General features: G+C 43.4%; 3 protein-coding genes and 1 long non-coding RNA gene across 4 annotated transcripts in view; 2 read left to right on the top strand and 2 right to left on the bottom strand.

Annotated features, from left to right (window-relative positions):
* Nucleotides 1–2,718, bottom strand: part of LOC143106125 (uncharacterized) — a 48,157-nt gene extending 45,439 nt beyond the window's left edge. The window contains exons 1-2 of the mRNA XM_076270316.1: nt 2,606–2,718; nt 112–200 (exon numbers count right to left, since the gene is read on the bottom strand). Coding sequence (XP_076126431.1) covers nt 112–200; nt 2,606–2,623 — 107 coding nt within the window. The 5' untranslated portion in view covers nt 2,624–2,718. The remainder of the gene's footprint in view (nt 1–111; nt 201–2,605) is intronic.
* A 61-nt stretch (nt 2,719–2,779) lies between these two features.
* On the bottom strand, nt 2,780–11,004 carry LOC143106558 (uncharacterized). The gene is made up of 3 exons (XR_012983698.1): nt 10,754–11,004; nt 3,431–3,553; nt 2,780–3,324 (listed from the first exon to the last, which is right to left on the bottom strand). It is a non-coding gene; the product is annotated as an uncharacterized LOC143106558 (long non-coding RNA).
* Nucleotides 11,005–11,281: 277 nt separating this feature from the next.
* riok2 (RIO kinase 2 (yeast)) lies at nt 11,282–17,309 on the top strand. The gene is made up of 10 exons (XM_076269550.1): nt 11,282–11,443; nt 11,709–11,847; nt 11,935–12,051; nt 12,638–12,813; nt 13,027–13,115; nt 13,319–13,510; nt 13,802–13,894; nt 14,006–14,491; nt 15,195–15,300; nt 16,885–17,309. The coding sequence occupies exons 1-10, from the start codon at nt 11,378–11,380 to the stop codon at nt 17,044–17,046; spliced, it is 1,626 nt and encodes a 541-aa protein (XP_076125665.1). The 5' UTR covers nt 11,282–11,377; the 3' UTR covers nt 17,047–17,309.
* A 2,347-nt stretch (nt 17,310–19,656) lies between these two features.
* On the top strand, nt 19,657–26,007 carry lix1 (limb and CNS expressed 1). The gene is made up of 6 exons (XM_076271325.1): nt 19,657–19,699; nt 21,438–21,601; nt 23,239–23,379; nt 23,822–23,917; nt 24,947–25,024; nt 25,615–26,007. The coding sequence occupies exons 1-6, from the start codon at nt 19,657–19,659 to the stop codon at nt 26,005–26,007; spliced, it is 915 nt and encodes a 304-aa protein (XP_076127440.1).
* The last annotated feature ends 387 nt before the right edge of the window (nt 26,008–26,394 follow it).

Raw genomic sequence — 26,394 nt, 5'->3', positions numbered from 1 at the left:
CAATGTGACAACTGATATTCATGTTTAGTGTGAATATATAAACTAAGGTGCTAGAGTTTAGGATGGGGCCTGTGGTGCAACCCTTCATCTGTGTAGGATAGATGACAGTACCTTAGTTTGTCTACGAGCGGATCAAGGGCTGTCTCAACATCGTGACAGCGACACACCTGTGCGCTCAGACCCTCGGACAGCAACACTACCTGGGAGGAGAACAGGTCAGAAAAAGGGCGAGCAGAAAGCCCTCAGTGACAAGCTAATAGAACATCACATTTCCATAGAGTAAATAGACATTTCAAACATTCCAGGTAGTGATCCAGGTTAAGAATCCTAGTTCTCTTATTGGTGCAATTGACAAAAGGTTTACTGTTCAAATCAGAGGTCAAATAACGATGTAACGTAAATGCCTTTTATAAAGTATTGATAAAAACATAAACCATAGAAATTAAAATTCATAAGGCTACAAAGCCCTATTTTCCTGCGCTGACCTTGAGAATGTCTATGCTTGGCCATCAATGAGCATCTGGCACTTACATTTTATATCTTTAACTAGAATACAACTGTCAGTCTCCACCATTACATGGTGGTGGAAAACAGACCATGATTATGCTTGGCTAAGTAATTCACTAATTAAAATGAGTAATTACCATTTGTTTATTTTCTTAATTAGCAAAAACTTAATTTTGTCCCTTGAGGGGGGCATTTTCTTGCTGACAGTGACTTCTGGTTTGGTTTGTTTTTGTGTTGTGCACGCTATTTGCACATTGGTACTAAAATAGGCCTTTCTTGTTACAAATATTCAAGGCTTACACTGTGCTTTTGATCCAGATGAAAAGATAAACACAGTCTGTTCAAAACATAGAGATTCTCATTAACAGTTCAAACCATAGTACACACACTCAAGAAGTCTTTACTTTGAGTCTCAAATCTCTGAAACTGTGTGTTTTTCGTTGGTGGATGCTCCAAAAAGTATATAGACCCAGATAAGTTTAAGGCTCAAAACTCTACTTTGTCAGTAGTCCGTGTTGGCAACCTGGGATCCACAGCAACCACCCTCATTATGGATGCTCTTTTAAGTCGGCCCTGCCTGTTTTCATCATTTGAGGATGATTCTTGCACAGCTGACACAGGAAGAGGGCAGCCTCTTTGAAAAAAGGTTTCTATGGTTACCTCCCTTGATGAAATCGGAGGGGAAGCGATTTAACTGGCCAGTGTCCACCCGTCTATCCTTTTTACCGTCAGTCTCATGAGATTTCAAACGCTGCACCACTCACTTTGGTCCAAATTTGGTGGGGAAAAAAAGTGTTTGATGTGCATGTGTGCTTTTCTTTCATTACTTGGCAGGGAAAAACAGTTGGTGTACAGTAATCAAACATTAAATAAAAAGTTGTTGTATCACTTCATATCCAGTACAGGGAAAGTCCCTACGAAGACTCTATCAAGTAAAATGAGATCACTATCCTCACATAACTTCTCCCAGCCAGAATGCCTACCCTAACTTTCAAGTATATGTAGTATTGTTCATTTGTATTAATGAGGAGTCTCAAATTAAGTCTGTTTAAGTCTGTTCTCGACATAAGAAAGTTATATTGGGAGGTGTTGAGGCAATTGTGTAATTTAACATATGGGTCATTCTTCTCCATTTCCATTTGTTGTTAAGCCAGCACACAAGACCCATAGACACCACAAGGAATGCCAATCAGGAATGTTTTGGAGGGCAGACTGTATGGGTTGTAAGTTAAAATTGTGCATATAATTGTGCAAATTTGTATGCCTTTAACACATTGCCAGCTAACTTCTGTCGTCACACCTTTAAGTCACATTCACACTAGACCATTTGGTCCACACCCAAGTTTGTTAGGAGCGTTAGTTTGGTTCATTTTGATAATGCGAACATAGTCTGCCGAACTCAGATGCAGACCCAAAACTGGACCAGAGTCCACCAGAAAACAGTAGTCTGGGGTTCGGTTCACCTGAACTCCGGTGCGGTTTGCTTTGGTGTAAATGCTATTTGTATCAAAACTAGGAAATAAACGCTATTGATGACGTGACGACCTGTGTGTTTGTTAATAAGACAGGCCCAAAAATGAGCGGGAAAGGTAGGCTACTGTGGTCTGATGAGGAAATAACTTGTTTATTGGAAATATGTGGGGGATGAACATCTTCAGGAAGAATACAGCCTAGTTCTCTAACGATTTGTTAGCGCTGCTACTCTTTAAATGAAATAGCTCTTCAGAGCAGTTCTTTTTTTCTACTGCTCTGGCTCTCCCTTTTGATATTGAAAATGACATAGGCCTAGAACTGATTTTTTGTGACATAACTTAACCGCACAACTCGCTCACTTTGAAAGGCACGCTTACATGCTCCAGCTCCATAAGCAAAGCTGCAAATTCATTTCTCATTACAGCCTGTCTCCAAAAGAATCTCCTCATTCAAGCAGCTCTCATCACTCTCGTTCTGCTTGTGTTTATGACATCGACGGATCCGGTTGCGCAAAACAAAAACATAATGTGAACGGAGGCCAGCTGGAGCAAGGGTGGAGTAATCGCACAATCACACAAAGGCAACCTTAAGGAACCTGGGGATAGCATCCGGAGCAGCAGAGTACCTGTCTCTCCAACTGCATGACCTGGGCCTTGAGCAGGTTCACCCTCCTCTCCTCCAGCGTCTCCTCCTTCCCCTCCTCCAGGAGCTGCTGATACTGGGCCCTGGGTACAGAGACAATGGAGACCCCCCCCCCCAAAAAAAAAACAAAACACTGTTAAATCCACAGCAGGCTGGCCTTAATAACCTGATCATACTGCCCAGAGAGACCAACCGCACAGTGCAACCGGGGTATTTATTTTCAAGTGGATTTTTCTCCCCTTATCCGACACATATCGTGCTGCAGTTTTACACAAGGCCAAACATGTGCCCATACATCTCAGTGAAAGTGGAAATAACCGTATTTAGATCTGACGTACGTTTCCTTTAACCGTTATCCACGATCTTAGCAAAGGCTTAAGTCAACACCACCATGGACTAGTTGTGTTTGTGAAGGCATTAGGTTGTTGTGCTTTGTTTTTTCACCTGCTTTTCCCATGTAAGGCCCCTTTCAGCCGGTTAACAATCCACATGGGTATAATCTAATGCATTTCGTACCAAAGCTGTAAGGAAATGTTCCATGTAATGGAATCATTTGAGATGACGCCTAATGCCCGCAAATTAATTTAAAAAAAAGCTCACCAATGTTTTTCCTACATTATAAATACGCATAGCTCACTTAAACACTTGCCTTAGGTCTTCCAATTGCTTTTTTAGGTCAGAATTTTCCTTCTGGAGTTGCTTCTGGGAAAACAATACCGAAACAAAACAAAATCGTTTTGAGTGCTAAAATAGTATTACTTCCAAGATAGACTGAAGTGCTATGGTTTAGCTATTGCGCCTGCAGTACCTCAACACTCATGCCAGTAATTTGGGAGACATGTTCTGGATCACTGGCGTTGGCTTCAGCGAGTGAGGTGCTGCTGGTGGACAGGCCACCGTCTGAGGACAGTCTCCGCCGAGTCATCCCCACCTGGAAGAGGAGAAAATGAGGGCATGTTAGCGTTTTTACACCAAGTCAAGCGCTAAGTCAACAGGCATGACGCAAATGGAATTATTGTTCATCCAAACAGCCGTCTCCACGGTGGTAGAGACCTTTTCACACAGTGTTGTATTCCAGTGTTGTTTCCAATCATACATTTGATTTATATTTCCATTTCAACATGGCTTTTATCTCCACCCCACCCCCGCAATCGCTGCTCAAGCTAATACCTCAATTTGAATTGATTATCCACAGTGATGGTAAGCTTCTTTCTCTGATACGTTTTCAATCAAGCTAGATTCACAGCCGGCGAGCGTTTTATCTCTGCTGGTGTGCGTGTCATTAATTCACAACTCAGCCTTGTCTATAGGCCCCCATAAGGCGTCTTAAAAGCACTGCGATTTCCCCTGGCCTCTTCCTCTGAAAGCCCAGAGAAGCTTGCTGGGGAGATAGAGATTAATGGTAATTTATGGCCTGTACATCCTGTGATGACTTCAACCCCTCCAGTTGCACCCCCCCCCCCTCCATCATTCCCTGCCCCCTACACCTCCTCTACTCACCATCCAACTCCACTCTCTCTCTCTCTCCAGTGGATTAAGAAGCTATCAGTCCTTCACAGCTTAAGTTTATTTAAGATGGAAGGGAGGAGGGCGGGTGGGGGCGGGAGGGAGGGATAACGGGGGTGGTGGAAAGGGGTGTGGAATGGGGGCAAAGTTGAGAATGGTCCGTTGCCGCTTTTTCTTTCTTTTTTTCCCTTTTTCTTCCTCTTCTTCTTCCTCTTCTTGTTCTTCGTCTCCTTCTTCCTATTCTGCATTCATGCCAAATTCCCACCGTCACAAGTTTGAAGCTGCGGAGGAAGGCAGGAGGGAGAAAGAGGGACAGGGGGAGAAAACAGGGGGAAAAGGAGAGGTCCTTCTGTGCTGGAGTGTGACGAATGATTGCCCCGGACACATCTGGCCTGAAAATGCACGGTGTTGAGGAGTTGTGGGAAAGGGCGTTTCAGCTAATCCACCCCGCGTCATGCTTCTCCCCAGGGGCTCCTCGGTGGATCTCAGGGCCCAGTTTTGGGGCATCCGCAATGGGAGAGGGGGGTTACAGTACCAGCCCCCAAACTGGACTTCCTGTCTCTAAATTCACACCTGAACTAGGTTGGTCTACAGCACTGACCCCAAGGTTCACTTTGACTTGCGGGGATTTCTGACACTGTATGGACACTGCCAGAAGTGTTATAATGTGTACTCTTTTTACAAAGAATCTAAACAAATCAGACGTATGAGGGAAAATCAATATGTCATTTTGCGTCTAAACATGTTAGCAAGGTTGACGTTAGTGTTAAGAAGGCCAAGGGCCAGATTAAATCCACCCATACAGATTCAGGTTGAAAAACAATACATTTGTGTCTGAAAAGTCGAGCAGTTTCACACGCCAAGGGGAGAGTGATCTTTCCATGGAAACAAAGATCTAATGTTGCAGTAGCCAGAATTCAGATTGGGAACAGTGAAATACTGTTTGAGTAACAAGAAAACCAGGCTATTTTGTAGAATGCTCACTCTCCAAAGTATTACAGTCAGCCTCTATCTATAAAAAAGCCTACAAATATATAAAATGGGAGAAAGAATCCATCCAATACATCTTAAACCCCAATGTCACATAATCCAATTTGATGATATTTCAGAAGAAAGGGGGCTAGACACATATAGCCAAAATGCTGAAAAAGCAAAATCGTCTTTTTAATTTTATTGCTCCACCAGACTCATGCCAGTAACAGTGAAATATGATTTTTCTTCAGATAGCATCCAATCTCACCATGTGGAGTGAGGGTTCTGTTATTGAACGATGAATGCTCTGATCCAGAGTGCGAGCTACACCATGGCCAACCCCTACACTGTGTATGTATATGTGTATAGCCGACTCCCCCCTCTCCACTGTGTGATGGGGATTCAGGACAAAGCCCAGGCTATTGGAGCAAGCTGAGGGAAGAGTGCCATCTAGGCTGCTGCTACCACACTGCACTCAAGGGCCTTTTGTCTAAGAGTCTGTACTTCTCAAGCCTGGTCTTTGGTTCCTGGGCGACATTCCAGGGCAATAAAGTGATAAAACTAGCTTCAGCCCACTGGAGGTAATAAAGGTAGATTGCGGTGTCATTTTATAGCCAGTTCATCAAAAACAAGCCTTGCCACAAGTGTGCTTTTATGATCTTGGTGCCGATTTCTGTCAGGTTTAAAACACTGGATGTATTGTCTCATCAATTGTCCCCACATGGTAACCACTAGCGACAAGCTTGAGTTGTAACTTTGATAAGATTATGACAGTATGCCCTTTTTCCTTGGGTGGGCGTTGTGGGTGGGGGTTGGTGGTGGTAGATAGATCGCCGCAATTGGTCTGCTCGGCAGACTTGCCTGGCAAAGACTTAAAGGAAGCCTTATAATCCCAGGCAATGCAGATTTGGGAGGTATTACCAACTACCCCAAAATCCTTTTCCTCGGCTGCTCACAATGGCCCATCTCCCCTTATCTGTGCCAGCAGAAGGGGTCAGGGCGCCCTCCCAACAAGTTACACACTGCACTCCACATTACTGGCTCAGCAGCAGGACGTGAAGGCGGCCATGCCAACCCTCAGCAAATGGAAGTCAGGGTGGGCACTGGGGTACAATTACAATGTGGGGATGGGCTAATGCCAGTGCAAACGCTTTGAGAAGAGGGCCTACATTATGGACATGTCAGCTGCAACTGTGCACGGCCACACATTTTTGTTGGCTGATTTGCTTGAAACAAGCCGAATGAAACTCTCGTAATTATGGCTTTGTGGTCAAGGTAAACAGAATCATAATTGAGGAATCTGACAGGGGAAGGGACCCATAATGGGACCGATGAATGAAGAACATGACCCACTTGATGTGCTAGTTATCTGCATGGAGCGGTCTCTGCGTAACGGTAATATTTTCAAAATGAGCTCAGACAAATTTGAATGTGGCTGTTGTCATAACAAAAACCTCTTTTCATCTCATTTGCATCTAATCCAAGGTAAAAGATTAATATTAGCTACTGCGGTATTGAACAATATTCAGATATTTAACTCATTCACCACAACGTTTTCAAAAACGTTCATAAAGTTTTCACCAGAGACAAAGGCAAAGCCACCTTGTGGGGGCTTGGGAAGGGGAGGGAAGGGGGTGCCCTCTACGGAGAAAGTGCGGCTAAATCTTCCCTCTGGTGTGCTTATGAAAAGTGAACATGAGCAGCATTAATCCCAGTAGGAAGTCCTACAGACAAGACACATCCAGTGCCAAAACAAGGGGCTTAATTAGTGAGAAGTTCCGGTCTGACAGTCAAGGCCGTGACCTTACTGTGGGAATAATGAGCCAGGCAATGTTTGGGGCCTCTGGCTTTGGCCTGCCCACAGGACAGGGGTGCTGTTTGGTGCTTTAGACGTGCGAAACTGACAGATTCAGGTGACCGCACAGTGAACCGTACACTTGGCACCAGAGAGCTGAAATATTTTGCTGCCGAGTGGGGTTGGTCAAATCTCTGTTTTGTGTCTTTTGTTTCCACTTGGTGAAGCTAGATAAGATTGGTCAGTTCATCTGGGCGCACTTGCTTTGTTCTCGGGGGCCGAGCAGCTTTTGAAGGCTGAGAGAGGGAGGGGGCCGTACAAACTTGGACACCCTCCGCTTTTTCAGTACAAGCTGAGAGAGGAGCTATCTAAATAATACAGTATGTAGGCCGTCTGTGGGGGGCTCCTCTACCTCTTTTCTGGGGGGAAATCGAGTGTGAGATTGGCCGGGCTTATGAAGTTGCTCATAGGTGAAATAACTTTTAATGGTAGCTTGAAACAAAAAACCTGATAAAATTGAAAAACTTTGAAAACAACACCAGTTTTCCAGTTTGAGTGATTCTGACGGGTTAGCCTAGCATAACATCGATTTCGTGGGAAGGGGTTGACAGTGATTTTTGTTTTTCATTACACAAAGACAACGAAGGCTCATAATTCACTACTTGTTTTGTTGCTCTGCATCAAGCAACAAAATTAGTCTAAATTACATATAACCATGCTAATGTTTCAATTGTTTGCTTTGAATAAAACAAAATTGGCCTAATTAGGAAACTTTGTCAATTACAACTTTGATTTATCTTCTGCAGCAGCAGAGAGATGTGTGGTTTCATGATTACTGAGACAAGTGAGAGAGAAAATCCAAAACAACAAGGTCTCCGGAAACTAGAATGAGGTAAAATTAGGTGTCTTCCTGTTTTCATGGATTCCGACCACTGATGAAATAAATAACAAACCACACGGTCATCAAATATCACTGCAGTGAGAACTGGGAGCACACATGGCTCATCCACAGTGTGTGACAACAAGCTAGTCACACTGTTTTAAGTCCAGGAGTGCCTTTCATTTACCCATCAACTCCCAGCATGCTCCTCTTCTGGCCGAGTCACTTTCCCATATCGGATGTGTTTTCAGGGAGAGGCTCTTGTGAGAGAAGCCGGATGCCATTTCCTCAGGATCTGTACGCCAGCCATTCCTCAGATCATGACAATAAACTTCTCCAATTTCCAAGCAGACACATGATCCACCCCAATCCCAGCAACATCCCCTCGCAGGCCTAGGGCAGCGCCACAGTGGTGCAAACAATATTGTTGCAATGCACTGGTGAAGAACACAGCCAATATTTGTGAAGAAACATAGAGAGAGAAAAAAAAACATTGTTGAACATCTGTGGTTTAAACCTCTTCTCCACTACAAGTCCTCACATGATGTCAATTTTTTGGCATGGAACAGCAGTGACACCCGGTGGTAAACATGGGACACTAATTGATCCCTTGTGGGGGTTTCTTGGCCACTGATCCTTCAGGATGTTCATTGCCATGTGATTGGTCTCGGACTTCCAATTCTCAGAAGACAAAATGACTAGCCGGACTAACAACAAAGCAACTTTTGTCTAGCGCTCATGGCTTTCAGACCCACCATACGTGCCACGCTTAATGAAATAGCGTGTGTATTATCCTTCCAGGCTGATTTACTGGGGCGCTGGCTGCGTTTAGAGCATGCTATGCTTCCTGGAGCAGCCTCCTGACAGACGTGCGTCTGGACCATCTCATGCAACTGCAAGTCAATAACTGGGCTGGGCCCGTGTGACTGTGCAGGGGGATTAATTCAGGCTTTCCGCTTCCTCAGGCCACTCGTGAGAGACCGGGCCAGCCTCAGACACACAGTGCCCGCACCCGTCAGCCTGCTCCTCAGAATGGGACTGATAGACGACTCTCAGGGCGGCCACACCAGCAACAACAACAACAACAACAGCAGCAGCAGCAGCAGCTGTGGAATCACACTGGCTTGACAAGGCTCACTTAAAACAACCACATTCAAGGATGGTTTAGGTTTATTGTTCTTCTTACACCAGGTCTAATAGTACGCATTCTTTTACAGGTCCTCTGAGCCTCAGACATGGCTTACAACTCATAAAGAAATGGCTTCTATACTGCTCAGGTATGGCATGTGCTAGAAAGACAAGGAGTCACGGAGCCTGAAATCTAAGCAATTAAATCAGGATAACTTAAACTGACTACCACAGAATGCCATGTCTGGCCTTGACATTTCTCTAAATACATTAACTGTGCCCTCGAATACAGAGCTAAACTTTTTTAAATCTTTTTTCCGCTCTGTACAAGAATCCATTCCCCTGCTGTTTACTTAAGTAATTGGCAATGGGCACAAAGCCCTCTGGCATCTTATTACTCATGTGTTCTGGGGCACCACATTGCTTTCTCTTTCCTGAGCCCATGAAAGAGACACCCTGAAGAAACCTGACTGTGGTGCAGCCCCGTGTTCTGCTCTCTGGTCCTCGTCACTGGTGTAGGCACGCTGATGTCCAGCAATAATATTCCACTATTTGCTTTAGGCCTAATAATATATCTTCATTCTGCATCTGCCACAAGTGAGCAGTACATTTCCATCCACATAAGTTGGCCGATGATGTATGCGGGCCGCTCAAGTTAGAACCCGCGGGTCCCCGGACGGACGCAGGTTCCCGGGGCAGAGTTTGCAGACTGTAAACGAGTTCCACTGAGGTTGGATTCGGCTTCTCGGTTCCAGCAGGCAGACCATCGCCTGCCAGCAAAATCACTGCTTCTTCTCAAACATCTAAAAAAAACCTGCACCATTTCTGAGTGACAGCATGTTGACTGTATTAGGCAAAACAAGGGTACATCATAAAATTTCTTCCAGGAAAGATTCAAGGTTATTTATGGTTATTCAATGTGATGTAGACAGTCTTTGCATTGTTGATGTAGTGCTTGTATCCATGCATAATTATGTGCATTTTACCTCCAGTGGCCCTAACTGAAAGGCAGTTCTATCCCACCAACACAGCATGTCTGCCAGCCAGTGGTCACTAGGCTTCCAACAAGTACCCCCAATGCAGCCTGTTGATGAGCTACAGAATGCAAAATACATGACCACCAGAGGAATTTTACCAGAGCTAACAGAAGCCTAGTGCTTGGTTGCTCCAGGGGGTCTGAAGGAAGGAAAGCTCTGCCTGAAAACCATTTTTTGGGCCCGTCGCACTATGGGCTGGAAACAGAGCACTATCTGTGACTGCGGCATGTTGAGTAAATACTGTCACAGCTTGCATTTACACAGACTGAACACTGTTTATAAATTTACCTTGCGGATGGAATGCATGAAATTCAGCCGCCTTTGGCAACAGTAAAGCGTCCATTAAATTGGACTTTGTTTAACACCTTGCCCACACTTTGGCAGCTGATCTCTCTCTCTCTCTTTCTCTCACTCTCTTCACTTTCTGTCACTGTTAAAGGCATTCAAATATTTTTTTGTTTTCCTGTTTATTTCCCTCAATATAAGATAAACATTTAAGCAAATGTTTTAAATGTTACATGTTTCACAAGTAATGGCTATGACTTTATGCAGAGGACAATTTCTCATAATAAATTGCTTATCATTTACATTTTGGATTTATATTAATGGTCATTTTATTATCAGACTTCAGGTGGTGCTACTGAGTCAAATTATTTTGTTAACTACTGTTAACGTTAGCCTTGCTATGCCATTACCAGCTAAAAGTTAGCTTCGTTATGTGAGAACAAACTTACCTTTTCAACGAGAATTTGTGAATTCAAAGTGTGTTTAATAGAAAAAAAATGGATCTTATCAAAACCATTACCAACTTACCTTTGCTTGGTGCTTGTTGGACCTCATGGTAATGTTTACACTGAGCTGTTGAACTTGACAACCAGATGCACCACCACCACCGCCAGTTAACGTGCAAATGTTAGGCTACTCTAAATGCTAATCTGTTTTTACATGGCATTTAAATTCAAAGGCTGTACCGTTTTCGATGCTATTTAAGTGTAAAATATATGCAAATATGTTCAGTGAAAAACATAATGTTTACAACATTTCTGCAAGAGGATCTTCTACTACTCTCTCTTTAGAGTTTCGTGGGTTTCGACCGTGCCCCCCTTTTGTGATCTAACAGGACCCTTACAAATACAACGTCTCTTGTATTATATACAATCCACATCAAATGTATCAAAGTCACACAAATACAGTATATTAATTCCCTGTAAAAATAATGTAATACCACAGTGATATGAATTAACATCTTTATTATAAATATTGAAATTCAACAGACTTTTAAAATTATAGGTTGCTTACAGGACCTTACGTACTGTACGTTCTTCTTCCGGTTTACACATGTGGAAATGTCTCGTGTTGGGAAGAGTTCCTAACCAGTATCTCGTTATGAAAAAGTAAAATATTTCCTTTTTAATCAGCCTATTGTTTGTCATCAAAATGGGGAAATTAAATGTTGTTCTTTTGAGGTACCTTTCTCGAGATGATTTCCGAGTTCTAACTGCCGTAAGTATTCTTCTAAATAGCAGTTCAAGCTCTCATTAGCTTTGTAATATTACCAGACTCGCTTAGCACATGCATACCTCAGTTGTGTTTACCTTAGCTTTAACGTTAGCTGTGTTATGATTAAATATTAAAATGTCATGCCGAGAGTTTCCTGAAGTCAGTATCACCTGTTTTTGATCAGTAGCTGTATTCTAAAATCAGCACTTTATGAACAAGTCAACAAACTATCTTTATGTGCTACTGCTGTGTGTCACTCTTGCTGCAGGTCGAAATGGGAATGAAAAACCATGAGATCGTCCCAGTGAGCCTCGTCGCCTCCATAGCTAGTCTTAGACACGGGGGATGCAACAAAATCCTGAGAGAATTGGTGAAACACAAACTGATGGCATACGAACGATCGAAGAGTAAGTTGCCCTTTTGTTTACTGTAAGCACTAGCAGCCCTTGTGAATGACGAGTCATATGTGTAGAGTAACCATCTCCCCATTGCAGTGGTCCAAGGATATCGACTCAATTATGGAGGCTATGATTACCTGGCACTGAAGACACTGTCATCACGGGATGTTATCACGTCTGTTGGAAATCAAATGGGAGTAGGCAAAGAGTCAGGTGAGATCAGCACTTTGTTTTTCTATTCCATCTGTTAGTTTGTTAACTACCACAGTCACGAGTTGGGTCGCGATAGTCTGTCATTTTTAAAAAGTGGGTCCCCAGAAAAAAAGTTTGAGAAACACTGTGGTAGACCCACCATCAAGCACGTTGTTAAGTACTTTTGAACATTATGAAGCCTACAAAGCTGCTCTTAATTAATGATCCAAATATCAATAATCACTGTATATTTGTGTGAAGTTTGATTACTGACTGTTTAGTGTACAATATTTGTATCGGAATGTACATTTAAAGGTAAACAGAGGTTAATGATACAACAGATGTGTGGATCTTTTTCACTCTGATGTGCATGCTTTCTTTGTAAAAGTGTATGTACCCTTATTGTTTTGGCTGTTTTACTGCCTTGTTTTTCTGCCTTTTCTGCCTTCTGCCAAGTGCTGTGACAGGATAATAATTGTCATGCAAACCACTTATTCATCCTAAATCTGATGTTGGAATGCAGAGTTGACTTGATAATGTCCTGGGTTTGTTCGAAACTTGAAGGCTGTATTGAAAGTATTTGTTATGATCATATTACTCCTCACAGACATCTACATTGTTGCAAACAGCGAGGATGAGCAGTTTGCGTTAAAGCTGCACAGACTCGGGAGAACATCTTTCAGAAACTTAAAGAACAAGCGGGATTACCACAAGCACCGGAACCGCATGTCCTGGCTTTATCTGTCCCGCCTCTCTGCTATGAAAGAGTTTGCCTATATGAAGGTACAATGCCAGGGTTAATTGCTCTTTTCATAAGTGAGCATTAACATGTGTTCACAGTTCTGCTACTTATTACATTAAATAGAGGAATTTGAGTTTGCCTTTGATGTTCAGAGACTGTTCATCAGATGTGATTGTTTTGGACCACCTCAGTGAGGCATTGATGAGCATGTTTCTGAGAGTGTGGTGCCTGACCTCATGTCTGCTCTCTTGCAGGCGTTGTATGACCAAGGATTTCCTGTCCCAAAACCTGTGGATTACAACAGGCATGCTGTTGTGATGGAGCTCATCAATGGTTATCCCCTGTGAGTTCTTATAATTGTTTCCATCATCATGGTTCTGGTTGATTAGTCTTTTTTTGTGCTATTTTGGTATTTGCTAGATTTTGGTATGACAGGAGACAGGTTTTATGCATTTTCAAACAGACCTCCCGATCTTCTTAAATATTTAGGATAATGTATAACAAAATTATATGCATATATAGTCCACATTTTATTCCACATTTTAGATGTCAGGTTCGAGAGGTGGCTGACCCTGCCGCTTTGTACAATGAGATCATGGAACTGATCGTCAAGCTGGCCAACCATGGGCTCATCCACGGAGATTTCAACGAGTTCAACCTCATGCTCGATGACAAGGATCATGTCACAATGATCGACTTTCCCCAGATGGTGTCCACCTCGCATATCAATGCGGAATGGTAATTGCATCAGTGTCATTGGCAAATAGTATTTTACTCCGAAAGTAAAACGAGAGAGAGTGATCCGCACACAATATAGCTCCCTTGAAAGGTTTTTTTATTTTGCATGCAATGTTTCTTGTTTTACTTTTGGAGTTATACTTCTTCTCTGATTCAGCACCCATCTAAAATTGTGAAAAGCGATGTGCGTGGTCACACGTCTACAAATAGTATTTTACGACACGGAGCTTGGTAGGCTTTAATAAGTTAAGCTCGACCAGTTTGGTACAACCTTCGCCCTCTTTCTCACAGGTATTTCGACCGTGATGTGAAATGCGTCCGAGAGTTCTTTATCAGGCGTTTCAATTATGAGAGTGAACTCTACCCAACTTTCAAAGACATAAGGTAATGTACTTGGTGTAAATGGACACAGTTTAAAATGCATGACCTGTGATTAGACTAGTTGTTAACTAACTAGTTGTTAACCGAGGCCTGGTTGTGATTGTGATTGTGTAGGCGAGAGTGCTCACTCGATGTGGAGATCTCAGCCAGCGGTTACACCAAAGCCATGCAGCAGGACGACGAGCTTCTCCACCCAGAGGGGCCAGAGGGAGGCCTGGAACAGAGCGAGGACGAGGAGGACCCAGCGGAAGGTGGCAGCGAACCAACTGACCCCTGCACGGAAGACATAGTAGACTTGGAGGAGTACAAGCAGGCCATGCTGGAACTGGAGGGGCTAAGACTGGGCGAGGACACTAGAGCAAGTCAGCGTGATCCAGACGATGACCCCAATCGCAAACAGACCGACAAGCAACCAGACAGCCAGAGTGAACTAGAACATAATGTGGATGAAACTGACACTAGAACAGAAGCTGTACCAGAGGAACACGAAGGCGAAGTGTGCACGAGTCCCAGGTGTGATGAGGAGCTGCAGGAGGAAGATGACGAGTGCCCTGACCTGGTTGACCTCTCAGCCATCAACAAAGAATTCAAGCCTTTCAGGTACATGGATTACTTCTTCCAGAATTTGCATGCTCCAGCTATCATCTTACAGTACTGCTCAATGCAAAATCTTTTTTATACCTTGTGGTATAGTATGCCTTAATAATTTATCCTTAATATATTTATGTTCATATCTTGTGGATACCTCAAATATTGGCACAGCATTAATAAAGTGTTTTATTTGCAGACAAAATACTGATTAAAGCCATGTCAGTATCACTCTATCACCCTCAGTATCACTCTTTTTGCGCTTTGTTCCAAATCTAGAGCCTCAATGGGCATGCAGTACAAACTTTTAATTAACTTTTAAAGAACATGTTTGTCTTCCATCCTACAAAGTTTGGACAGGCTACAAATTATACTTTTTAAGATATTGAAGTCCAAACATGGCTTCCAAGATGCCCAAAAACAAGGGCAAACAAAATGTAATACATTGGAATTAAACACAATTTGTTCTTTGTTTTTGGGACCGTTGGGACTGATTTTATATGGAATCACCCATATGCCATATGTGTAGTAAAAAGAGACTGGAAAGTATGATTTCATATACATTTAGTATGATCAGTCATATTTGGAATTTCTCTGACCCTTCATTAGGTTGAGTGACAGTCCTCAATATGTGCGTTTAGGCCTGTATGGTGAAATACTGACAGGGAGATTGGTCCTGATGTCATGTCTAATAAGTCTGTCTGACCTCCCACAGAGACAGTGACAGTCTGCAGCACATTAACGAACACCGGAGAAGGACGGACAGCGAGAGCACAGAAGCCAGCATGGCCAGCATCACCAGCTGCTCCACCATTCCCCCCGTGAGTACACACACACACACACACACACACACACACACACACACTCACTCACACACTAACACACAGCTCTCCTCTGACCTCCTGATCTACAGCACCATCTGGTGGCCAGGATGAAAACCTCTGATAATCTCTCTGACCCTCACATTCTTCATAGCTGCTTTTTGAATGCTTTCCCATTTCTCCCCCACTCTCCACTTTTGATCGCTCAGGGCTTGATAATGAGCCTTACAAATTGACATGGAGTTTGATCACAAGTCTTGACAATGCCAGGGGAAAAGGATAGCTGCTCCATTTCCCTCTTTAGCGTGCATTAGTAATATAATCATGGCATTTTTCTCCCTCCCACCCCTCCTCTGATTAGCAGTGGAGGAGGGGGGGGGGGGGAGTCATTAACGTTGAGCGCATTACCGCTTAAATGCACTGCCTCCCAGCCCATGAAAGCGCTTCAGAAAGCAGAGGCGAAAATCAATCGTCCCGGACACCCCCCTGTCAGATAATCACGAGGCTGGATCGCCACCGGGGCCAGCTTAAGTGCCTCTCCGGTCACATGACCCCAGGCACAGGGTGGAGGGGCTGATGGCTGGGGCAGCTCTCGACTGGGCTGAGTGTTGAATTGCAGCTATCGGCAGCCAGAGACACCTTAGCCAGGAGCCAGCCCGCGCTGCTTCAAGTTCAGGTCTTGATATTGATGTGTGCTGTTCAGCTGCTTGTCTGGTCCACAGCCACAGTGACTGCACCGATTGCATCTCGTATGTTTCAGAATTGGACAGTTGTTTCTATTTAAACACTAAAAAAGATGTCCTCCATGCGAAATTAAGGTACATTTTGTTAATGTTCATTCTTAAATGTTCAGTAATGTTTTATAGTTTTTTATTATAAAACACACACACTTGACCAGGTTCACCTCAGTCTCCTCTGCGCTAGGCCGCTCCCTCCCACACCCTGGGCTGCTGAGGTTTTCTGCCCGGGCCCCAGCTGTGAGGTGTAGTATTTCTCTTTTTATATCTCCCAGTCCTTGCTCAAATATTTTTCAAGTTTTTATTAGACATATTTGGAGGCCCATAATACAGAGTAGGTTTAGAGGTCCATCAAATGTCGAAGCATTAACACATGTCAGATTAGTTTTTCTCCAGAACAAACAACGCCTCCCCATTCTTTGGATTTCCCGTGTAACCTTGGGACAGCTCCGCTGGCGCGGCTCTCTCTACCTCGCCCGCTCCACCTTGCCCAGATTTTTGGCTTCTTTCTCTCACCCTCCCTCCTCTTGACCGTTCCCACCTCCATCTGTCCTCTTCTCCATCTTACCAATGCATACATTCGGATGCTCTCTTTCCTGGTCTCTTTCTTTCTTTCTTTCTCTCTCTCTCTCTCTCTCTCTTCTCATGACCTTCCTCACCTCTTCTCCCATCTGACTTGTCTCTTTCTTTCTTTCTGTCTCTCTTCCTATCTCTGTTTGCCCACCTCACTTTCTCCCTCTACTCCTCGTGTATTTACACTCTCTCTCTCTCTCTCTCTCTCTCTCTCTCTCTCTCTCTCTCTCTCTCTCTCTCTCTCTCTCTCTCTCTCTCTCTCTCTCTCCTGCAGGAGGTGATCAGACAGAAAGTGAAGCGGCAGCTGTCGAAGCAGCAGAAGGCCGCCATCCGCAGGCGCCTGCAGAAAGGTGAGGCCAGCCTGGTGACCAAGGCCCGCCGGGAGAACTCCAGCAACATCAAGAGTAGCCTGGACGCCGCGGACTTCTGGGGCTGAGCCACGGAGGGCTGCTGAAGGGAGGGACGGAGGGAGGTGGGGGTCCAGGACTTCAGGACTCCATGTCCAAGAGAAGGCAGTCAGCCCCTAAGGGCAGTTTGCAGAGAGGCATACCTGAGATTAAATCATGTATGGCATGTCCAGTGGAAGGGAAGTGGAGGACGAATTTATAAATATTTTGTGTGTGCGTGTATTCTTTGTGAATATTAAATGCTATCGAGGGCACGAGTAAAGAAGTGAGGAAATAACTGCACATCCTGGTCGTTCTGTTGCCGTCTTATTTTCTTGAATGCATGCTACAGAAGCCTGAGTACATGGGCTGAAGTGAAGGATGGGAATATGTAAGCTGTCATATTTTGCTGTATTTTGCCTGTACTTTCACAGTGAGCAGATACTAAAAGTAGTTTGAAGTTCCTCTTACCTAAAACTCCTCATCCAAAAAAAATAAGTTTCCACATTATTTGATGTCGGTTGCTGTGGAACTTTGAGTTAACGGCGAAACATTATCAAGCTGGCATGAGTATTCAAGGAAGTATTCAGCATCAAGCCATCCAAGTTGGAAACCAAAAGGGGAGCCTTGGTAAAGAGAGAGAGAGAGAGAGAGAGGGAGATAAGTCAATATAGCTCTTTGTGTGTCTGAAGCCCGAAGCTGGCGCTGGCTCCCAGCCGTAGGTCTTGTGCCAGGCGAGGCCAGGCTACCATGTGTCATCGTTTACATTTCACACCGCAAGAGCCTTAAACAACGGGCACTTTACCCAGGAAGCGTGCAGGTTATGTCAACACAGCCTGGGCAGCCTCTCATCTGATAGGGCATCTGAAAACAATGGTCCAATATAGCTGATGGGTAGCATGCATGTCCTATAGGGTTATTTAAGTCTCAATGTAAAGGTAAGAGTTATGTTCCAGCCCGGAATGATGAATGGAATGTACCATGGTAATGGATTATAAAGCAAACAAGAATTCTCTGGGCTTCTGAGTAGGGGAAAAATGGGTTTCATCACTCACGTCAACCATAGATGTGAAGAACCCTCTGCTCAACCCAGTGTCTTTGCATTTCCTTTGCGCTCTTGTGTTATTTCCTGTGCAGACAGTTCCCATTTCTTGATCTAGGCAGGGGCACGGTGAGACTCATCCTACGTTCTAGCTGGTATGCCTTCAGTAAGGCTGGCACATCAGGGTAAAACATGCAGAGACTGATATCTATTCAGCTTTCCTGACTATTCACTTTGTTTTGCTGTTCTCCGATTTGTGAAACCCATTTTTTCTGCCGTTGAGTAGACATAGGCATGTACTGAATCAGATGGCATTACAAAGCAGCCATAATGATTCTATAGAAATCTATTTAGATTCACAAACTCTTCAGATTGTGGTGTTGATTCTCGGGGCCTTTCCATTCAGGGTGCAGCTCCCCTCCTCCCCCGCCTGTGTCATGATGATCAGGGGGGCCCGTCAGCTATGCAAAACACTTCTCTCCATTCCCAGGGACCCTCACAATGAGGCTGTATTATGAATGGGGGCCGCCTAAATACACGTCCCACACTAAAGACCCAGGGGAAGTTGGAAAAAGTAAACAGTTAAATCTCAAGGCATGATATTCATGCACATCTTGACGAAGCACAAAAGAGGGGGATTAGAAATTCACTAACAGACTATTCAGACAATCTGTTTTTAACTTTTCAAATTGAGGTGTTGACTTTGTCACTGGGAGCAAATGATTTCATTAAGACACAATGCCTAAGGCTGATGAAGAAAAGTGAAATCATTTTTCACACATTCTCTTGTTTTATGTCTGTTAACACAATTCACTGCTTTGCCCTACTTTGATATTCTCATCTTTTCTTTGGATATGAGCGCTCCACACAACGTGAGTGACACATCTGTTTTCCTTAAAACTTCCCAAGTAACTGCAGAAAGCATTGACATCTCTTACAAATGCATAATTTATAATCACTTTGGCAGATAATATGAAGAACATTTTAGTTCAGTTTGGGAATGGAAAGAAAACACTTGTCGGCTGTTGAGTTAGGCATTTGGAGAAATGATATGTGAGATTGAGCATGGGTGAATTGAGAAGGGGGCTGCAGCATTCCTGTGTAGGGATTTAGGTAGTCTGAATGTGTGTGTGTGTGTGTGTTTGTCTCTGGGAGAGTGTGACTGTGTGTGAGCATGTGTATGTGAGTGTTATAGTGTGTGTGTGTGTGAGAGAGAGAGGGAGAGAGAGAGTTTCTGTGTGTTCCTGTGTGTGTGAGGGAGTAAGGAGATGGGGTGAGGAGGGACTGAACCACGGCAGTCAGACTTGCAGCTAATTAGTTCAGCTCTCGACAAAGGTGGGCCAGCCACAGAAGGGGGACCCCTGGGGCCGGCTTTGGAGCGCTCGCCACACTTGATTGGAGGTCGGGAGGAAAGTGGAGTAAAGAGACTTTAGAGGGTAGGGGGATCCCCCCACCCCACCCCTCCTTCTGCATTTTGTTCTCTGGTGGAACTGCGCTCGGCTGGGAGTTGTTCACATTAACCGGGGGAGCATGTGAGTTGGTTTTTAGGTGTTTCTTGGAATCAAAACAGGGACCCCCGCACACTTGTTGAGCATTTGGGATTCCTTTGGAGGAGAGGATGTCTGCACCTCACTTGCAGGATGATAAAGTCTTCAAAGACTGTGAGTACTCTACTGAGCAGAAACTGGAGGACTATTCCTCTGGGCTCATATTTACTAGTAAATTATTGTCTGTCTGTATGTGAGCATCTGCATATTGGATGGGCCATTTGCATTCAGTGGGATAACTGTGCTGTTTGGTAGATTAATTTAAGAATTTGAAGTAGGCCAAGTTTATATAAATAGCAAACCAATTATTCCAATGTATCATTGACTGATTTCACTGGGACTAACACAAGTAGCAATGTGGTTCACAGAGTTATACTGAATTATAGTGTTACAATGGCAGAGCTGACTTTTAGCATGTTTATAAACTTCATCTTCCATCTACATCAGCAAAATGCTGTCAGAAGTTTTATTAGGATGTTGACTGCAAAAATATGGTGTTTACTGCATACAGTTATCACCTTATGTCTAATGTTTTCAGACTCTAGCACAACATTTCAATGCAGTTTCCCAGCAACAGGCATTTGTATACCAATGACATCAATCTACAATATTTTCTCTGTCTATATGAGACACTGCCCATTCATCAAACTGAAGAGTGAATATTGGTTCTCATGCCACCTACAGGGTGTTACCCACTGTAGCTAATTCCATTCAAATAAACAAAATGATCAAATTTTTCTCTGCTGTGAAAACACACCCATGTTCTCACCCACACCATGGCCCTTAAAACAATATATAATGGGCCCTTCACTGTAATGTTATTGCTAGCCTCCTCGGAAAGATATGTCTAACATATCTCCACAGTTTTGATTAAAAGAGGCTGCGTAAACAATTAAGGTATGGAACATGTTGAAACCATATACTGTAGCATTCGCGTCCCTGCTTCCAGCATGAAGCCAACTCTATGACTTGGTCCTGTCACATACAGTGAACACCTGTACAGCGTTTCGGCTTTTTTTACCGACTGTCATGCCAGTTTTTTGCTGTGTATTCCCTTATCCAAACAACGTGCGGTAGATTGGTGAAACGTTTAATGCATGATGATTTAAAGTAGGTGACTTGAATCATTGAGAGAGTTGACAGACTCATTAATTTACTGCACAGTAACAGGAGCTGAATATGATACTCAATATCAGAAGCCTCGGGGGAACAGCTCAAAAGAGGTCCGTGGCCCCAGCAGACGCACACAGAGATTGTTTTTCATCATTTTAAAAAAATATCTCTGCAGGGCAATTGGCTTTTATACAAAAATCTAAATTGGAGCTAAATCTTTAAAAGCTAATTGAAGGTCATTTTCACTGCTTGGCCCTTCCTCTCAAGGGTGCCTTTGATGAATTGGATATGGACCTGGAAAACTCTTTTGGCCCCGGACAAGTTCAATAAACACAACAGAGAGCTGAGTCTGGTCTGCTGCCGCCCCCATTCTCCTCTCAGATGCTTTCTGTCTGCCACCGTACCCAGACTTTTTGCCCAAATACTTCTTATCTGTGAACACATCCATGAACGTCATGTCAAACAATATTTGATGGAAAAAGTACAGGAAAATTCTGAAATGATACAAATGACATCTACTTTTGTAGACTACATCTATGTCTTATGGAGTTATGAAGCACTTTCATCATTAAAATAAATTATGACACAGTTAAATTGTTTTTTTTAACTCTACAATTTTGCACAGTATGGTTTCAATCAAATACATGTATTACAAAACTAACAAGCAACAAATGTATTTTCTCCCTGAATTTCAGTAAATCGTTTCAGACTAAAAGTGCGTTCCCTGTTTTGTTTCCAGTGAACGTTGTGGCAATGCTTCATCAGTTTTGGGAGCAGAAGCAGGTGAAGGGGGCCTCCGTCCACCCAGAGAATCTAGTCATCTATGAATCCTCCATCTCCCCGGTGCCCCCTTTCGTCTGCTATGTCACACTGCCAGGCGGTAGCTGCTTTGGTAATTTTCAGGTAATGGTCCCTGCCATCGTAAAAACAAACATGTCAACAGTCAAACGGCACCTCCATCGGAGCAGGTGTGGAAGTTAATGACCCCCATGTGAGATATGGCAAATTAGGCCTCCTCCACAACGAGTTAAATATTTCTCAAATTATGCCTCATCCAGAATGATTGGCTCTGATAAAGGCCTTATTCAGCAGGTCGTGTCAGCGAAACATGGCCAGCTCAGGAGGTCAAACTGCTACTCAGAATGGAGCTAAGATCAGCAGGATTGCCTTGCCAAGTCTGAAGGGGGGTGGGGTGGGGTGGGGTGGGGGACGAAGAGACGCAGAGAGATTGTGTGAAAACTGGAGGAGCCAACAGGTGGTTCTTATTAGTCCAATTACAAGAGCTCACCGCAAATCAGTCTGAGAAGGTTTCTTTCTATACACAAGGAATGTTCTTTGGGAGCAGGGAGACTAAAGATTCTTTTCACTGAGAGATTTTTTTTTTCATTCATTAAATTTTTTTAAAAGTATGGAGTCGTTTTTATCCAGAGATGCGTGTGGAGTCTGAACACCTGTGTTGAAATGCAATAATGAATTTCAATGAATGAATTCAGGAATGCTGGTTGGAGTTCAGATAAAGAAAATCTAATAATTCCCAGAAACTTTTTTCAAATGATTCAAAAACATTCACTTGGAACCAACAATGTCAGAAAATAAAGACCATTTGCGTAACTAATATCTCATTAGTGGCTGACACACAAAGGGCCTGTAGGTCTCTCATATCCTGCTTGTCGGGGATCCAAGGCTGACACGATTTCAAATCCGCGCACCAAAGGGCAGCTGCTGCCATTTGTGCGAGGAAAGACGTTTGGCTCCAATGACGACACTGTATGAATAGGGCGCAGGCAGTGGCTTTGATCCGCACACAGCCCTTTGTACCGGCGGGCCCTACATTCATGAACATTCACTGGGGGTCCCCATTATTTGACTGCTCTAATCCATTGGGCACAGCGGAATGACTCCATCGAGGAGGTATTTCTCTCTCTGTGTGTTTTGTGTTGTGGATTAAAAACGGGCCCAGTTCATTCCGCTTAATTCCCCTGGGTTTCGCTCTCTCTTCCCACGCGCTCCGACTGCCTGCCTCCTTATATTTTGCGCCTCACACAGTTGTTTTACTCAGCTAAAAAATCCCAGAATGTCTGTTAATGGGACCATTGTGGCCCAGACAGTGTTTATTTCACCAGGTCAACAAAGCCAGATGCTGATCTTAAATACGTTAACTTCAAAACTGGCTCTGATCTTGTTGCGAGAGTGCTTGCATAATCAGATCTGTAATCCCGTGATTGGGTTGGTATGTGTTATGTTATGTGTTATGTTCTGCTAAGTGCTGACACTCCGGCTTTCTGTGTGCTGTTCAGGCTTTTGGCTCAATCTTGGTGTCACTTCTAATATAGATTGCAGCACACCACCCAAATAACACTTCACTGAGTTCATGACATTGTTGAGAGACAAGACTGCACAGTTCATTTATCTTTGCATATGTGGTAATCACAAACTTGTTTCTCTTGGAGGAGTGTGGTTGAGATCCCTCTCTATGTATCTTTGTCTAAGACTCCCTGTCTGTTTGTCTGTCTGTCTTTCTGTCACTCTGTCACTGCCAGGACTGTTACACCAAGGCAGAGGCGAGGCGGGATGCTGCCCGAATCGCCCTGATGAACTCCATGTTCAATGAGCTGCCCTCACGCAGGATCACCCCAGAGTTTATCACAAGAAGCCTCCAGGAGGCTGTGGCTACTACCAATGTGAGTTGGGTCCATCCTGTGAATGAAAGTATGGAGCAATTCAAGTTGACCCAGGAGGGGACAAAAGAAGTGAAGATTCAGTCCCATTAATTTGTGTTTCGTTCAGAGCTCAAGTAAACCTTGTGATTAACAGCTTTGCTCCAAAAAGCAAAGAAAAGGCCCTTACCTATACCCTTATGTCCACCCTGTCTCTTTAGGGTCAGGAAGGGGGCCAATTTATGTGGGTGGCCCTCTGTATGCTCTTGTATTCCCCCTTTTTCCCCATGTAAGGGACTTGCTATTCCTTTCTCCAACGGCATTGTAAAAGCCGAGAACATCACCAGGACAACTAAAGGGCTCTGAGTCTCAGAAGATTGATGTGTGGTCAGCGGAAGTCTGCCAAGCAGTTCTTTTGTTGTGCTCACTGTGCTGTGTTGTTCCTTTGTGTTGTCACTGATTCCAGGGGTGTGTTGAAGATGCCTCAGATCCCAGCACAAGTATTGGATCCTACTGTCTTATGCTCCAATCAAATACTGGAAAAACAATGCTGGAATTTCAGGTAATTACATTTACTTAAGTCTTAATATGGTCAGTTATCACTTATGACATAATACGTTATGTCATTGTCAAGTCAAGTCAAGTCAGTTTTATTTAGTATAGCGCATTTAACATGCACAAAGTGCAACCCAAAGCGCTCCATTGTATTATGGTGTTTACTACTTTTACCACTGTGGCTACTTATGTTCGATATTCTGCCATTTTCAGTTTATTTCTGGATATCCACAACTTGTTAACATTGTTTTTCTGCTCTGTAATGAAAGAATAAATCAAACTTATACACCCTCTTATCGTCTCGCCATCTAAACTTTCAAAACTGTGCGTGTCTTAAAACAGGATAGCCCACTGTATTTTATTGTTTTAATGGCATTGGTTACCTTAAATCTAATCTGCTCTTTAATTTCAAGACAGCAGCAGTAAATTGAAAAGGAAAGGAAGAGGAAATAGATTTGTTTTCAATTTACCAAAAGCAACATTCACATGGATACTTTCCAAAATACATAAATATAATGTGAAACATTCCCCTGCTGTGTCTTTCAGTGGATGGATATTTCATACACATTACAAAGTTGTTGATATCTCCTGAAGTGCTATATGCTCAAACCTAATGCCCTTATCAATCAATCAGGCAAAATGCCTAGGGCAATTTTCAAATCAGGTCCTGAAGGTTCAAATCATATTTGTCCAGTGAGCCATTGCAAACCTGTAGAGTAGGCCTCACGAATAATAATAGCCCAAAGTGATGATGTGCCCCAGTCTATACATCTGTAGTTAGTTATTTTCGAAATCTGAAATACATGGCAAGATTCCAGGTAGACCCAAAGCAACATTCCATTTGGCCCGTTTATTTTTTATTTTTTTTAGTGTCCCGAGGTAAGCTGATGATTTATTGCTCACAGATTTTTTAATAATGGAAACAATAAATATTCATTACAAAGTGCAATAACAAAAGCAATATGTGATTGTTTGGGTGATTATTATACACTTTCCTTCTTGGTCTGACACCCCCCTTCTTTTGCTCACTCTCAAGGAGATCATGACGATGTTTCAGCTTCTGCATTGGAATGGGTCACTAAAGGCATTTCGCGAAAGAAAATGTAGCCGCCAGGTATGATCCCCAAGCATTCAATGATAAAACAAGAATCTGTAAATAAATGTTGTGTTCCATGACAGGCCATTATACTGCTATCATGTATTATTATACTGAACTACCAACCAAAAATAAATATTTCTTTTAATAGACTAACTATGACATTGCTGAGACACTTAAGCCCATGTTCTAAAGCATTATAAACACATTAGTAAATGTGTTTATAAAAGTATTCATAATTCATCATCTTGAATGGCATAAGTCCTATTTATTAATAGACATAACTGTACTTAAAAGCATTATGCTGCTGTAGTGTAAGCCCTACACAACTTATGAAAGATTGTGTGGATTAACATCTGGCTCCCTAAAAGCATTTGCTGAGTAAACAGTACATGTCATCAGTGCTATGTAAAATATGAATAGCACTGACACTTTTTAACACTCTATATACACTTCATAGGTGCAGTTGGTACTAGGTGTACGTAGAGAAGTTATATAGACGTATGCCAATCTTTATGAGGTATTATGAATACTTTATAGCCCTTTACGAATTATTTAATGCATACTGGGTTTCAGTAAAGTGCTGCCCATCTTCCTCCTGTCCTTAGAACGTCATAGACTACTACTCGCAGCACCGTCTGGACGAGTGCACACGGAGCCACATGGTGCTGGACTGGATTGTGCGGGAGCAGCAGGCGCCCGGCCTGGTGGCCCAGGAGCTCCAAGTGGCCCTGCAGGAGCTGGAGGAGGCCAGGCGCTCGGGCCGCGAGCTGCGCTTCTACAAGGAGAAGAAAGAGATCCTGAGCATCGCCCTGAGTCAGGCCTACAGCGAGCAGCTGGAGTACAGCCCTGAAGGGGACCGGTGGTCTCATGCAGAGCCAGATCCAGATTATTTCAGACATAACAGACAACCGAGCCAGGAGAGCAGCCTGACAGATCAAACTGAAAGCTACGAATTCTACTCTCAAGAAAATATAAACGACAGAGAATCTCTCGGTTGATCTTCATATCATATGGATTGGAAGACAATTCATCTCTGGCCAGGATTAACATTGACTTGTTTTTCAGAGGTTGTGGGAGCAGTTAGGAGTCTGCTTAGTGATGTCTCAATTATAATGTGAAATGATGGACAGTGGCTTTCTACCATTTGTAATTTGTGGTCAGCAGTGTGGAGGATGTGCAAACTAACGGTAGCCTACTGATAGGCCTACTAGACCACACAAAGAGAGAGTATTTCCCCCATGCCCACACTTCACTTCACACAGAGTTTGCTACATTCAAGATGTTCATGGATGACTTAGCCTACAGGTGCCAAAGTGACACCAAATACTTTTGTAATAAACCATTATGCCTCACTGTGATGAAAATAAAAGGGAAGACATACAATA

This window comes from Alosa pseudoharengus, unplaced genomic scaffold, assembly GCF_046254945.1.
Source record: "Alosa pseudoharengus isolate Yale_2024_CS ecotype anadromous, Long Island Sound unplaced genomic scaffold, YU_APseudo_1.1 YU_APseudo_1.1_scf_6, whole genome shotgun sequence".
NCBI classification, from domain to species: domain Eukaryota; kingdom Metazoa; phylum Chordata; class Actinopteri; order Clupeiformes; family Clupeidae; genus Alosa; species Alosa pseudoharengus.
The sequence above is the reverse complement of the archived record's forward strand: the minus strand, read 5'-3'. Positions and strand labels throughout refer to the sequence as shown.

Bases quoted from the DNA above. Each gene is read 5' to 3' on its own strand.
- riok2 (XM_076269550.1), top strand. From the start codon at position 11,378: ATGGGGAAATTAAATGTTGTTCTTTTGAGGTACCTTTCTCGAGATGAT. The intron at 11,848-11,934 runs GTAAGTTGCCCT...TCCCCATTGCAG, and splicing joins GGCATACGAACGATCGAAGA to TGGTCCAAGGATATCGACTC. The intron at 15,301-16,884 runs GTGAGTACACAC...TCTCTCCTGCAG, and splicing joins GCTGCTCCACCATTCCCCCC to GAGGTGATCAGACAGAAAGT.
- lix1 (XM_076271325.1), top strand. From the start codon at position 19,657: ATGTCTGCACCTCACTTGCAGGATGATAAAGTCTTCAAAGACT. The intron at 23,918-24,946 runs GTAATTACATTT...CTCACTCTCAAG, and splicing joins AAACAATGCTGGAATTTCAG to GAGATCATGACGATGTTTCA. The intron at 25,025-25,614 runs GTATGATCCCCA...TCCTGTCCTTAG, and splicing joins AAAGAAAATGTAGCCGCCAG to AACGTCATAGACTACTACTC.